Source organism: Miscanthus floridulus, chromosome 2 (assembly GCF_019320115.1).
Source record: "Miscanthus floridulus cultivar M001 chromosome 2, ASM1932011v1, whole genome shotgun sequence".
Classification (NCBI taxonomy): Eukaryota; Viridiplantae; Streptophyta; class Magnoliopsida; order Poales; family Poaceae; genus Miscanthus; species Miscanthus floridulus.
The window spans coordinates 159816739-159831436 of NC_089581.1; the positions used below are offsets into that span (position 1 = coordinate 159816739).

The 14698-nt window shown below is 51.6% G+C and overlaps 2 protein-coding genes across 3 annotated transcripts; both read left to right on the forward strand.

Moving 5' to 3' along the window:
* The first annotated feature begins 879 nt into the window (after nucleotides 1-879).
* Nucleotides 880-3977, forward strand: LOC136534858 (type IV inositol polyphosphate 5-phosphatase 9-like). Of its 2 annotated transcripts, XM_066527223.1 has the most exons (5): nucleotides 884-1121; nucleotides 1294-1508; nucleotides 1642-2104; nucleotides 2238-2428; nucleotides 3355-3977. In XM_066527223.1, exons 1-5 carry the CDS (start codon nucleotides 1095-1097, stop codon nucleotides 3896-3898), a joined length of 1440 nt encoding a protein of 479 aa, XP_066383320.1. In that variant the 5' UTR covers nucleotides 884-1094; the 3' UTR covers nucleotides 3899-3977. The 2 variants fall into 2 exon arrangements, with proteins under 2 accessions (XP_066383326.1, XP_066383320.1); XM_066527229.1 differs by lacking the exon at nucleotides 2238-2428 and having other exon boundaries at nucleotides 880-1121; nucleotides 3355-3954.
* A 5229-nt stretch (nucleotides 3978-9206) lies between these two features.
* LOC136540327 (uncharacterized) lies at nucleotides 9207-9929 on the forward strand. The gene has a single exon (XM_066532326.1). It carries the CDS (start codon nucleotides 9207-9209, stop codon nucleotides 9927-9929), a length of 723 nt encoding a protein of 240 aa, XP_066388423.1.
* Nucleotides 9930-14698: the final 4769 nt, after the last annotated feature.

A 14698-nucleotide genomic window follows, 5' to 3' on the forward strand; every position in this document is an offset into this window, starting at 1 on the left:
CCACTCAAGACACAATATAAATTCGCCTGATCTAGCTACTCCCTGAATTATGATTTTTTTTCAGAATAGAATAGGAGCATTCACATTTGAGAGTTGAGACCACTTTTTCATGGAACTTAAGAAGAAGAAAACCATGGGTTCCAGATGTAGATGTACTAGTACATTACGGCTGTGTTTAGCTCGCGAAATTTGAGAATTTGGCTACCGTAGCACTTTCGTTTTTATTTAGCAATTAGTGTTCAATCATGGACTAATTAGGCTCAAAACGTTCGTCTCGCGATTTCCAACCAAACTGTGCAATTAGTTTTTTTTCGTCTACATTTAATGTTCCATGCACGTATCGCAAGATTCAATATGATGGCTACTGTATCATTTTTTGAGAAAGTTTTTGAGAACTAAACGCAGCCTACCACTTGTGAATTGTGATTTCAGGAGCTGACTTTGAGTGCACCTGTTGCCGACCTGCTGCTAGTAGTATAGCCAGCCCTGAGAAGAGGCAAAGATTCCCATTCCAAGAACCCCTCTCTATCATGGGTCGTGGAGCCAGACATGTCACCCCCATCAGTAATCCCACACTTTTGACCGCCTACAGCGTTCAAAAGTCGACGTCGCCCCCTTTTCCTCCACTGTCATTGCCATCGATCCATCCTCCCTACCTTTGCCCCCTCGCCAGTCGCCACAAGGACAGGCACCATGCAGCGCACGCGCAGACGCGCTGGACCGGCGGCGTCCACCCGTAGTCACCAACCAGGCAACCAGCGGCTAGCTAGCCGTGACCTGTGCATGAACATGGGCAGGCGCTCGCGAGGGGATGCGAGCTGCTCCATAGATTTTTTGTCTCCGCGCGCCTTGTCAGTAGCCCCGCGGCGCCTATTTAAGCCGCCGTTCCCTTCCCCGTCTAACGTTTCCGTCCCCTCGGCCTCACTTTTCCACCGCCCGCTAGCGCGCGCGCCCCTTCGTTCTCCTCCCCTCACCAGTCCGCAGCTCTCTGGAGTCGTCGTCACATCACCGGATCACCCTAGCTTAGCTAGACGACCTCGAGGGCCTACGAGGCTACGACTCCATCCTGCTGGTGCTGCTAGCTCATCATCATCATGCTAGAGAACCAAAAGCAAGCGGAGGTAGGCCAGCCCGAACGCACGCACGCAAGCGCACTCATCACGCTCTGTGTCGTATTGTTTCTCTCCGATGTCCGATTCCACTACTCTCCCATCTTTTGAGCTAGCTCCAGCTCCGACCGGCCTATGACATGGTTGTTACTGACGCTGTCTGTGTGCGCACATGCATGGCTAGGTTCTCTGGCCGCGGCTGGTGGCCAACAAGCTCTTCCGGAAGACCTCGGGCAGCCACGCCTTCGTCGCCGACTTCCCCGCCGCCGATGACGACGACGACGACGCCGTCTTTGGGACGGAGTTCGACGACGGCGGGTGCAGCCCCGACGTGGACGCCAGCCGCTGCGTGAAGCGGGCGCGGCCGCAGGAGCGCAACAACAAGACCCTCAAGTACAAGTATGTAGTCATCCTAGTCCATATATATATTCCTCGCGTCGCGTCGCCTAACTATAGCTATAGCTTTGTATGAGCCATTGAGCCGTGCGTGACTGGCTGGCGTCGTTATTGTTTGGTGGCACTGGCATGGCAGGCTGTTCGCGAGCACGTGGAACGTCGGCGGCGTGGCGCCACCGGACGATCTGGACCTGTCGGACTGGCTGGACGGTGGCGACGACGGGCCCTACGACATGTACGTGCTCGGGTTCCAGGAGGTGGTGCCGCTGCGCGCGCGCAACGTGCTGGGCGCCGACAAGAAGCGCGTCGGGATGCGGTGGATCGAACTCATCCGCGCCGCACTCAACCGGTCGCACTCGCGGCAGAGGGGAGGGAGCAGCAGCGGATCAGGCGACGGCGGCGGCAAGCAGCAGCAGAAGGTGTACCCGGTGCGGGACGGCGGCCGCGGCGAGCTGGCCAGGGACTACCGGTGCGTGGTGAGCAAGCAGATGGTGGGCATCCTGCTCACGGTGTGGGTGCGCTCCGACCTCCGCCGCTTCGTCCGCCGCCCCAGCGTCTCCTGCGTCGGATGCGGCGTCATGGGCTGCCTCGGCAACAAGGTGAGTACACTATAGTACTGGTGCTCGTACGTTCATTCCACGACCTAGCTAGCTAATCCTAGTCCGATCGAAATGGTGCCCGGCCGGCTGGCATCTAACCAAGCAAGCAAACGAACCGATCGAATGGCTGCAGGGTGCCGTCTCCGTCCGGTTCTGGCTGCACGACACGAGCTTCTGCTTCGTGTGCTGCCACCTCGCGTCGGGCGGGCGCGAGGGCGACGAGGCGCACCGCAACGCCGACGCCACGGAGATCCTCTCCCGGACGACCTTCCCGCGGGGGCACGCGCTCAACTTGCCGCTGCCGCACAAGATTCTAGACCACGAGTAAGCCACTCACTACTGCTCCCTGCTCCCTGCTCCCTGCTCCCTCCATCAATCTATCCTCCACTGCCACTTATATGCGGTCATGCCATGCCAGCCAGGAAACAGATACAGGTCGGCCGAATGGTCGCCCAGTTCCAAGAGACCTGTGTGCTGCAATAGTACGTACAGTAGATTAGTAGCCTAGTAGGGATGGTGGAAAAAAGAAAAAGAAAGAAAGATGCTGACGCTGACACGCACCGGCCGCATATCATACGTATACGTATGTACATGCACAAACGTTACAAGTACAACGCCCGCTCATTTTTTTACTCCGTCGACGAATCGTATATTCTATATTTAATCCGGTAGCGGAACCGTCCACGGTGCCGGTAAATATTAAATCAAGGGCAGGTGTAGACGATATTTTGCCGTATCTGGGATTTGGGTACAAGATAAACATACTACCACTAGCTAGCTACTTTCACCACAAAACAGAAAAATACTACCACTACCGGTGAACGTATCATTTGATCGTGTCATATGTTGATTCGGTACGGCATACGTATATATCCAGCAACTGAAACGCATGTTTGACTGAGTGGTAGTTTACCGCAGCTAGAGAAGAAGGTTAATTCGAAAGTATTTAAGCGATCGTGGCAGGTCTGATCGACCGCCCAGCTCCCCTGTTTTATATACCGACGCTGGTGCTGTACATATACATACAAATACAAAGTATATAAAATACTTGCATACAACAGCTTAATTGCTACTGTAATAATGCTAGATCGGTTGCATGCACGTAGTAAAAGACAATAGACAAAGACAGCTAATATAACGAGCGAAGATGAACGAACCAATGATGAGGCAAAGGCGAGGCTTTGGCTTTGACCAATAGATAGATAATCTGATGACGTGCATGCTCCGGGCTTGCTTTTTCTGTTGTGCAGCCGGGTGATCCTGCTCGGGGACCTCAACTACAGGATCTCCCTGCCGGAGGCCAAGACGAGGCTGCTGGTGGAGCGCCAGGACTGGAAGACGCTGCTGGAGAACGACCAGCTGCGCGCCGAGGTGTGCCGCGGCGCAGGCGCGTTCCAGGGCTGGAGCGAGGGCGCCATCACCTTCTCCCCGACCTACAAGTACTACCCCAACTCCGACGCCTACTACGGCTGCGCCACCGCCACCCACGGCGGCGGCGGCGGCGGCCACAGGAACAGCAAGCGGCGCGCGCCGGCGTGGTGCGACCGCATCCTGTGGCGCGGCGCGGGGCTCAGGCAGACCCGCTACGGCCGCTGCGAGTCCCGGCTGTCGGACCACCGCCCCGTCCGCGCCGTCTTCACGGTGGAGGTGGACGCGCCCAGGAACCTCAACTCGCTCAGGAGCTTCTTCGTGTCCGAGAGGTTCGATAGGGCTGGCAGCAGGAGCCCCGCCGCCGACCAGCTGCTCCGCAAGGACGACGTCGTCAACAGCGCAAGATTCGGCGACACTCTTTGAGACGCGCATGCATGAGAGGGCGGAATTGTCAGTCCACTTCTCCGATTGCGATTGTACACAGGCAAAAGCTAAGACAGATGCAGAGTATATATATATATATATATGTGATTGTTTTCCATTTCTGTGTCAGTTTTTTTTTTCGAAAGGGCGGCAAAAGCTTTGCCGCGGATTTTATTAGACGATATAAAGAGAAAAAAAGAGCAAGTACAACTCTCTATTTACACCCAGCCTCCCCTGCTAATCAAAACGGAAACCAGTAAAAACAACCGTACGAAAGAAAACAGGTAAAAAGACTGAGACTAGGGACACTCCAAAAACAAGAATCCTGGTCCAACTGAAGAAGAGGTCTATTGCTAGTTCGTCGTATTATGAATTGGAGCCGTCACAAAGAAAACTGACTTATATCATCTTTGCATAAACTTGCGACTTGTCTTGAGCTGAAACTTTTTTTTTGGAAAGTTCGCCTGTTCCTCTCTTTCCGGATATTCCACCAAAAATAGACTATGATCCCGTCGAAGCGCCGTCTTTGATTTTTATCAACTTTTCTCCTACATCTTTGCCAATAATTATGAAGCGACCCAGTTGTGTTTATGGAGCTTAGGTCAGTTAAGCTGAACCATATCTTGATCAACTCCCACACTTCCTTAGTGAAACATTTCTGTGTCAGTGTTCGTAAGATCGTATCTACTACAGGTAGCTAGGATACAGAGTTTTTGTTTTGTTTTTTTTTCTTTGGTTTCCACCCTGTTCCCTACGTTCTGTATGTAACTACATTTGTACGCTTCTTGATCCAATGAGTATGATTTGTTCTCAAGTTTGTTGGCAAGCATGATAATAGACTTTGAACAGTAATTTTCGAACGGGCTTTGATGTTCCCTGATATAATGGGTAGCTTAAGCAAAAGCGTGGTTGGCAACTGATGTTCTTCTTTCTTAACTGACGCGCGTTCAGACTTCAGAACCATATATAGATCGAGGAGATCTTGGATGATTTGTCAAACTTAACCAGTTTTTGCGTACGTCAACAGTGACCCATTCACAGAGAAAACTATTGTGGGAACTCTTAAGTGTTATCCAAAAAATTGAAAAAAAAACAATTGTGGCGTCGTCATGGGCCATAGCAAATTAGCAATTGGGCAATACTCAGACTACTGGTGCTTTCAAGCTATCAATCCATCCCCTAAATTCAAGGGCTCTGTGCGTTAAGATTGTCCCCCCTTCCCCTCTCTACCCTCTTGTTTCCTGCTGATTGTTCCTTCTATAGGATTCTGCAGAAACAAATGTCTTGCTCCAAGACAAGGCTGCTGTCTTGCATTGCATTGCACTGCATGTGATGCGAGACAGGCGTTTTGTCTCTAGTCTCTCTGCTTATCATTTAAGCATGCTATTGATGTAATTGTAGATGTATACGTATGGCTGGTTCAAATAATCCCGGCAAATATGGTACCAGTTCAGTTAACTCACCTTACCTTTTAACAGAGCTGAAAATCATCATGGTTCTATTCAGAAGAAGATCATTATGCACGTTAATCATGTGAATCCTGAATCTAGACTAGGAGGGGCACATACATTGTGTGAACCCTGTACCATACCAGGAGTCCCGTTTCAGATGTTTCACAGTTTGATTAATATATGAAGCTGGTCCTAAAACAATGGTTTGGTTTGGCAGTAATTGACACAGTCGGATCAAACGGATCTTTGCTCAGTTATTGGCGTAGGTGCCGCGCTACGATTGACAAAGACCAGATTGACAAAGGCCAGAGAAAAATGTTTGATGGTGTCATAATCTATTTCTAGTGGACCATATGGACAAAAAGGAATAGAAGAACTTTTCAGAACAAGAGTCTGCAACAAGGGAAGTGGCCCTCTTATGTAAAGAGAAGTGGTGCAATACCAGGCCGCGTTCGGCTAGCTGGCCAGCGCTCTCACAATGGCACTGTTCATGCGGACAGTGTTCCCAGATAGAACAGTATTTTTTTCCTCACAACAATCAGTCGGAACAGTATTTTGGCTTATTTTTCAGTCCTGCCGAACAGTCATACCAGTCGACGACAAGATCCTATGTGCAAACCAATCAGTCACAGCAATAGTTTTTTTTCGCGACCGGGACTTCACCCGTTTTTCATTAAGAGGGATAAAAGTTTAAAACGGTACAAATCAGTAACTGATGGCGGCGAGTCGCCAACATCAGACAACCAGCACAACACAAACCTAACTACTGGAAATCAGACATAGGCATTACATATTCACAGCAATAGTAGACCTCGTCTCTTTTCTTCTGATTTACGAAGTATTGTCTTCTGTTCCCTTCTCATTCAGGTTTTTTTCTTTCCACTTCGGGTGGTGTACAGAGTAGGGTGGCTGGCCTGCGGGTCAAAGTGGTGGCGAGCATAGGCTCGTCCTTGTAGTTCTGTACTAATATTTTTTTCTCTTTTCCCTGTCTAATAAAAATCCGGCAAAAACCTTTGCCGCCTTTCGAAGGAAAAAATGAAGCTGGTCCTAAACAAGTGATCCTTGAAGATTCTCTCCAGTATTATTTATGTAAAAGTGAACTGCGATGCAGCCTTTGATACGGAGACATGGAATGGTGGATGGGGCTGTGTTCTTCGTGACTCTGATGGAGATGTTGTCGAGGCCCGCCGAGGAAGAATAGAAGCGTTACTCAACCCGTTGCAAGGTGAGATGATTGCCTGCATTCACGGCGTCCAAGCGGCAATCGATGCGGGAGTGGGGCATGTGGTCATTGAATCGGATGCGGTTGCCGTTGTCCAAGCAGTCTACTCGAGGACCTATGACTTATAAGTGCTGTCACTCACCTCGCCGAGGAGCTTCGCAGTTTGCTTCCTCTGAATTTTATTTCCTGGGTTGTCCAACAGAGACCTCGGTCTTGTAATTGAGTTGCTCATGAGTTAGCGTCTCTAGGGAGTTCATGTGATCCGGCTGAGGAACCAGTTTTGGATTCCATCCCGGCACATATCTTGTATTTAAATGCTGATGATTCAGCGTCTTTTCAGTAATGGAAATGCTTTCCCCTAAAAAAAGAGAGTAATTATACGCCAAGATATTTATTTAAGGAAACAGCTAACTCAATTGTGTTGGTCTATTACGGCGTTTCCACTTGATGACTCCACGAAGGTCTTAGCGAGCTGCGAGCGGCAAAAACAAATGACCAAATAATATTACATCATGGATCACCTAACACCTGCTGAATCATATTCATATGGGTCCAGTCGTCATACTCGAGAGAAACAGCGAAATCATTGGATCGTTAAGAACAGTGCGCCGATCGATGGCATACATAAGGACAAGATAAGGTTTCCAAATTACGTTCAATAATTGTTAAAGTTCATTCAGTGCAAAAAGACTTTCTCACTGATGAAAATTGTGTCTCTAACCCCTCTAACAATGACATCAGCGCACCAGCTCACAGAAAGCACCTAATGAACAAGTTGCCTCCTTTTTTATCCTTCTGAAAGCTCCATTAATCCATGTTTTAGCTCCTATCGCGTTGTAGAGCTAGCGTTGCAGAAGACAAATACCGTCTTTCATCCACTATGACATAAGGCGAAGTCAGTCGGCGCATAATTTTGCAGGAGACGACGATAACACTTCTATCAGATGAGTGATGCAAGTTGCTTATTGGTGTCAAGAATGGCAAGTTGTTGGTAGGCCCTGCCTATCTTCAAATGGGTTGTGTCAGGTCAGGTCAATCCCTCCACAACCACTTACCATGCTGAGGTAGCAAGGGGAAGAACACTTTTGGTGAGACAGGAATTGGTCTAGAGTGATCTGTGTTCTTCCTTGCCTGCTTCCTGGAGAAATATCTTTATCGCAGCCATACATACAACTGGTCCACGGTCGCAAGATCTGAACACAAGCTACAAAACACACACGCCAAGTGGCAAACTTTCCGAATTCGGGTTCAAATCTTTGGTCGCCGCAGCTTGGTAGGGCAACTTTGGTGGACTTTGCATTGGCCTGATTGAGAGACATGCAACTGTGGACATCACCACAAATGGTATGCACATGTGGCGGCTACAGGTCGTTTCCTTAGTGGCATCAACATGTCATGGTCCTACTCCAGCAATCATGCACTGACGCACTGTGTAGCAGTGTACGCTAGGTTCACTTTGGCTGGCCTGGGCATCACACTGCTGCAGAGCTTTTTCTCTATGACATCGAAGCTGCAGGTTCTGGTAGCCCGTAGATGGATCTTCAAGCCTTGAACCATTGAACCCCCCACTAATATTTGCGTCGTCGTTCTTGGTCAGTAATATCTTGCAGTCGGATGAGTTCCAGAATGTGCCGATCAGGACACTTGGAACAGGGCTGCAACTACAGTAACCTATCTGTCAACTTCTTCTGAAAAAACAGGGGTAACCTTTCAGCAAATCAGTAGGAGTACGTGAGGCCTTTGTGTATGATTGGTGACTCAGGGAGTCAGGGGTAACCTTTCAGCAAATCAGTACGCTCCCCAAAACTGCCGGAGCGTACGTAGCATGATCACAGTTCACAAGTCAGCAAGTGACAACACCAGAAAACCGCCTGCCACTGAATTCGGGGCAAGTGTCAAAAGACTGGAAGTGGGCAAAGTAAGCACAAGTGCGTGGCAGAGACTTCCTGCTCCAGCCGTATCCCCCGATTCCTGCAGTGCAGGGGCACCGCCACGCCGGGGGTAGAACGCGAACGGCGTCGTCGGCGCGGCGCTTTCGGACGGATGGGCGCAGTCGGCAGGGCACGGATGGTCTCCACTCGTTCTACCTGCGCGCGCGCATCGGGCCTCGCATGGTGTGGGCGGGATCGGTGACGGCCTGACGGGAAACTCCTTGGACAAGACGAGACCCACGCGTTCTCGGGCCGTGCCCAGCGTGTGGCGTGCCGGCCCACCCCACCAGGCACCAGCCCGTGCGGCATGTCGCAGCCGCGACCCGCACGCTGCACGGTCCTCGTCAAAACGCACGTTTCATGCCCTGCCTGCCGCCAGCAGCGGGGGGCCAATACCTCGGGAAACAGCGCGCGGCCATGCAGCCGGATCCGGCATGGCCGGTCGTGCCGTGCCCATCCCCACGCCCGCCGCATGGCTCCTGGCCGCATAGCTCACCGGCACGGCTGCCTCCATCTGCCCTGCCCTCGATCGGGAACTGCATTGAGGCGTACGAAATGCTTAATCAACACCGTGATGCGCGGGCACTCAAACGTACTGATGCAGCATCCATAGGCGTACTGACCACGCCGTCAATCGAGCAAGCAAAATGAAACCAGCAACGGTGCCAATAGTTTCACTTCCACCTTCCAGTCCAGGTCTTCTCATGCATCCTTCCTGGACGCGCTACAGGAACGTGACGGCGGCGAGGAAGCGGAGGCTGTCCCCGCTCAGACCACGGCTGCCGCTGCCGCCGCCACGCCTCGTCGCCGTGGCTATCGCCTTCGCCTTTGCAATCCTCTTCTTGATCCTCGTGCTTCTCTCCACCACCTCCCCTCCCTCGCCACCGTCCCACCACCACGCCGTCGTCACAAGACCATCCTCGTCCTCGGCACCGCCGCCGCCTCGCTGCAGCAGCGCGGCGGCGAGCCTCGGGGAGCTCGGCGACGCCATGGTGTCCATGCTGCCCAAGGACCTCCCGTTCACCGTCTTCGTGCCCTCGGCGGACTCTTTCACCCGCGTCCTCAGGCTGCAGGGGCCATCGTCCAACGCCAGCGCTGCCGCCGCTGGAGGGGAAGCAGCGGCCAGCGACACCGACGAAAACACCTACGCCATCCTCTCCCGCGTGCTCGGCTTCTCTGCGGTCCCTCGGCGCCTGCTCGCCGCGGACGTGCCGCCGCCGCGCGGGGCCGGGGCGGTGCGCCTCCTGGACTCCGTGTCCGGGCTGAGCCTCTACGCCTCCAGGGACGCGCGCGGGGCGCTCGTCGTGAACGGCGTTCGGTCGGAGTGCGTCGATATTGTTAGGGGCGAGACCGTGGTGCATGTCATCGCGGGTGTCCTCATGGACGCCGAATTTGAGCGTTCTTTCTCTGCGGAATTTGATGGTTGATCAAGTCATCAACCCTTTGAGTTTGACATGGTTCGTTTCTTTAGTCTGGAGAGGAATTGCACGATAATGCACAGTGCATTTGCAAAAATTTAGATAGCGGTAAAAACAAGTTGTGACTTCAGCCTCCGATGAAGGTAGATGGATTTTGAACTCCATTTGAAAATAAAAGTCAGCACTACGACATATATATAGTGAAAAAAGAGAAATCTTTAGACAAAAGAATAATACAGAAAAGTTTTCAAGCTTTTAGTTAGATAAAAAAATTCTATTCATTTCACGTCCACAATCCAAATTCCAAGCATCTATCTACCTTTTATTATTATGAACCTATTTAGCCCTTGTTTAGTTCCAAAATTTTTTCTCAAAAAGTGCTATAGTACCCATCACATCGAATCTTGCGATACGTGCATGAAGCATTAAATGTAGATGAAAAAAAAACTAATTGCATAGTTTGGTTGGAAATTACGAGACGAACGTTTTGAGCCTAATTAATCTATAATTGAACACTAATTGCCAAATAAAAACGAAAGTGCTACAGTAGCCCAAATTCTAAAATTTGGGCAACTAAACGCGCACTTATTAGAGCAGTTCTACTTCACTAGTGGAGATTAAGCTGCATTGAAAAATATTTGATAAAACACCATCTCATAGTAGATAGGAGAGGAGCCGGGAGAAGCTAATATTTTCAGCTCCATCCGGCACCCATCTCCTGTAAAGAGCCGGTTTTAAGAAACTCCGCTTGAGGAGGCGAGGAGCTATTCTATTTTTGTCGATGCGAAAAGTGATCAACAAGTAAATATTTATAGTTTTGTCGTACGTTGTGATCGGATGTGGCCTAGCACTCAATGACACAGGGTTTATACTAGTTCAGGCAACGTGCCCTACGTCTAGTTTGAGTCGGTCGGTGACTTTATTCCTGAGTCCAGGTGCTCGAAGTTTGCTGTGGAGTTACGAACGAGTGGGAATAAGATGGAGGGTGTTAGAGATCTGGTCGAACTCTAGATTGAAGGGCCTAGAGTGACTGGAGCTCCTACGTACGCTAAATATTAGAACGTATGCTCTATGTAGCTTTAGAGTTCTAGAGCCGTGAAGCTGTTCGAGTGCTCAGAATGTCTAAAACTAATAGAGAGAGAGAGAGTCGGAATTGACCGTCCTTCATTGGGAGAGAGAGCATCCCCTTTTATATGTGAAGAGGATGGCCTTACAAGAGAGAGAGTGTGTGTTCCCTAATCTTGTTGCCCACGCCGTCGGGTACAAGATAGTTTGTCGACGCCCACAATACTGTTGACTCCCAGATGCATGCGGCAGGCTCCATCGTGTTCTACTAGTATGGCAAATGTCGGCGCCTACCATATTGTAGGATAAATGTCGACGCCTACAACACTGTTTATGTTCTGACATGTCTGGAAGGCTGCAAAGTACCCTTCTAGCATGGCCTGATAGTACTGTCCTACAGGTGTGCAAGGTACGGTCCTCGGTATTACGGTTGACTTGAGCGCCTTACCTTATCTGCTCCTCCTGATTTCTTAGATCCTCACCGACCGGGCGTCCTCGGCTGGTCGTTTCCAGTTGGCTCCGGCTGCATTGGTCGGAGAAGAGTCGTAAGCAGAGGTTTGGTGTATTTTCGGTCGAAGAAATGGGTCGGAGTCAGAAGCGAGCGTCGTCCCCTCCTTGGCCAGGCCTTTTGGTCGGAGAAGCGGGTCAGAGTCGGAAGCGAGCGTCGTCCCCTCCTTGGCCAGGCCTTCTGGTCGGAGACTGGATCGCTCTTTCGGCCTATCGTTAGGTATCTGAGCCGGCCCAGGAGTTACGCGTCGTTTGTAATGTCGTCTGTTGGGCCAAGCTTTTGCTAGGAAGCGGGCCCAATAGGGACCCCGGGTTTATAAACCCGACAGAAGCCCCTGAGCCCCCAGGCGATTCGGGTAGAATCGTCTGGGGGATTTTTCGACATGCCAGTGGGTGCGCGCGAGCACACCCGGTGGGTATAGCCCCCGGTTCGACTGGTGAGTCGATTGGAGGCTAAATATCTTGGTACTCTTTTCTAGGGCCGTAGACTCCTGTGTTTCTACCGTTTGGGGTGTTTTGCCCATGTTTGGCCCACCTGCGACCTACGTGGTCAGTTGTTTTCCTGAGTCGGCGTTAGGCGACCTGAGCCTCTGAGCCCTGTTAGGTTTGGTAGGTGTTGGTCTAGTTTTGTGCGTTACCCTATCTACGGTTTTCGCAACCGGAGAGGTTGAGCTAACGTCGCTTGCCTCAATGGCTCGAGTGACACGCTCGGTGAGCTCACTAACGAGCACGTTCGAGCAGAATCTAGGTCCGTCGTTCATAATGGGGTCGGCATAGCCCTCATATGGCATTCCACTGCTCCTTAACCCGCCTCCCGACAGATGCCTAGGTCATTCCGGAGACCGACTCAGGTGGCCCACTGGCCTCCCCTCGATGGAGATTCTATGGACATGGCTCGAGGTTAGGATCAAACGAGAAGGTCGATATGACCCTGTCTGCTTCTGAGCATACCGAGCGATGGTCAGTTGGGGCTCATCTGTGTTTTCTTCCCTGGCTTTGTTTGACGTGAGGCGGCCTCGAGTCCTTTGCGGACCAGCCTTCGAACCCCGATCAGTCGATGCTCATGTTGAATGAGGCAACTACCGTTTTGTGACGCAACACGAAGCATTGTGATGCATTAATTACATATGCGATGCTTTAGATGCATGGGATGAATGAATGTGTGAATGCGTGTACGAGAAAGGATGAATGAATGATCATGCATCAAAAAATAAAGTAAGAAGGTTTGGTAAAGTTACCTTGATGACTCAAGTGACAGGTTTGAGGAGCTCTTATCGGATATGTCCGAATGGGATCCGTGTCCATCATTCATGATAGAGTCGGCAGTAGCCGCATGGGACATCCCACTACCCTTTACCTATCTCTCGGCAGTCGCTTGAGCCATTCAATCGACTCAGGTAGCTCGTTGGTCTCTCCTCGATAGAGATCCTATCGGTGGGCCCTTCCAAACCCTGTCTGGGAAGGCGAAGGGTCATTTGCATGCGATTGCGCCTTGTTTCCTATGCCTGGGTTGTGGTAGTGGTGGGCCCAATCTAGGCCACATCCCACTTTAACCGGGTGACATTTCGTTGGGCAGGGTGCATCCCATCAGTCAGGACGCGTCCCATCACATGCCTATTTGCATTTAAATGGGGAAGGGAGAGGGGTTTTGTCCTATTCCTTCTCCTTTCTCCATCTGCCATGTCTCCTCCTCCTTCCTTCTTGCCAAGCATGTTCGTGCGCCATGGCGATTTCTCTGAGAGAGAGGGTAAAGTGAGGGAGAGGAGAACTCATAGATCCATATGTGAGTCCAGAGCGCGATGTCAAACTGGAGGCCATCCAATGTAGATGAGGCGGCGTTGGCCGCCTTCACCGAGAAGGGGCTGCTTTCGCTGAAGGAGGTGGTGCATTGGAGGGCTCCTATGCTAGGGGAAGCCATTCCGCAACCTTGGGACGATGAGGTTGTCTCCTTCCTCGCCTTCCATGAGCGTGGGCTAGGATATCCCACACACTGGTTATTGTGCGGGCTCCTCAACGAGTGGGGCCTAGAGCTGCAACACCTCAATCCAACTAGGGTGCTGCACGTTGTTCAGTTTCATCATCGTCTATGAGGCCTTCCTCAGGATGGAGCAGCACATGGATCTATTTCGGCAGATCTTTACCGGGCGAGCCCTATCGAAGAGGAAGCCACCTAGGACCACGCCGGTTAGGGGCTTTACCTTATAGAACAAGCCAAGACCATCGAGCTCCTACCCCGCATACTCTCCCTATGACTCCAATCGGGGGTGTCATGGGGAGTGGTTCTACATCAGGAACCCAGCGGAGGCGCCGTTTCCTGCTGTTCATCGAAAGAAGGTCGGAGAGGCAGGGAGAGCTGGTTATGGGGGCCCTCTAGTCAGTAGAACAAGTTGGAGGTCATCGAGGTGGAGCTCTAGAAGCTGGTGCAGCATGGCCTCGACGGGCTGTAGGTGTTCCACACCTTCTTCCACCGTCGAGTCACCCTACTGGCAGAGAGGAGGCGGCCGATGTGGAACTACTTCGACCTAACAGATCCCGACCACATGTCGCTGGAGGAGTCAGCGAAGGACGAGGTCTAGAGTCGACTCGACTGGGTGCTGTAACTGAGGGATAAGGAGTCTCTTGAAGGAAAGCCCAGACCTCTCCATGCCACAAAGCTGTCCAATCTGGTATGCTCCTCTCCTCTTATTCCATGACCTTTTTTCTCTTGCTCTCTTGTATTTGGACTTTGAGTCATCCACTTCGTAGGGACTCGCGGGCTACAAGTCCTGGCCGCATCTTCTGAGGGGGCTAGAGGACATGGCTCAGCAAGCCTCTCTAAAAGAGGCAGCAGTTGCCAAAAAGAAGAAGATAGCTTAGAAGGCCCAGAGGAGGCACGGGAAGGAGAAGGAGATCGCCCGGTGGGTGCGGGCCGGTGAAAATCGGAGCTGATGTGGAGGCAGATCTTGAGTCGAAGGAGCCCACGAAGATAGGTGGCGATGTGAGCTCCTCCGAAGTTGAAGGAGACCGGGGCATCATTGCGACCTCGGTGGAGCATTGTGAGCCTATGGCCACGGCCGCTAGCAGTGGGCGGGATGCAGAGAGGTGCGGCGATGTTCCCACATCAAGGAAGCATGCTGCGAGCTTGGCCACCGCCGTCGAGCGAGAGGCGAAGCGAGCGTGGTCGCCGCGCCCTTCGGAGGCATCGTTGGCTTCGCCCCCCGCTGCTC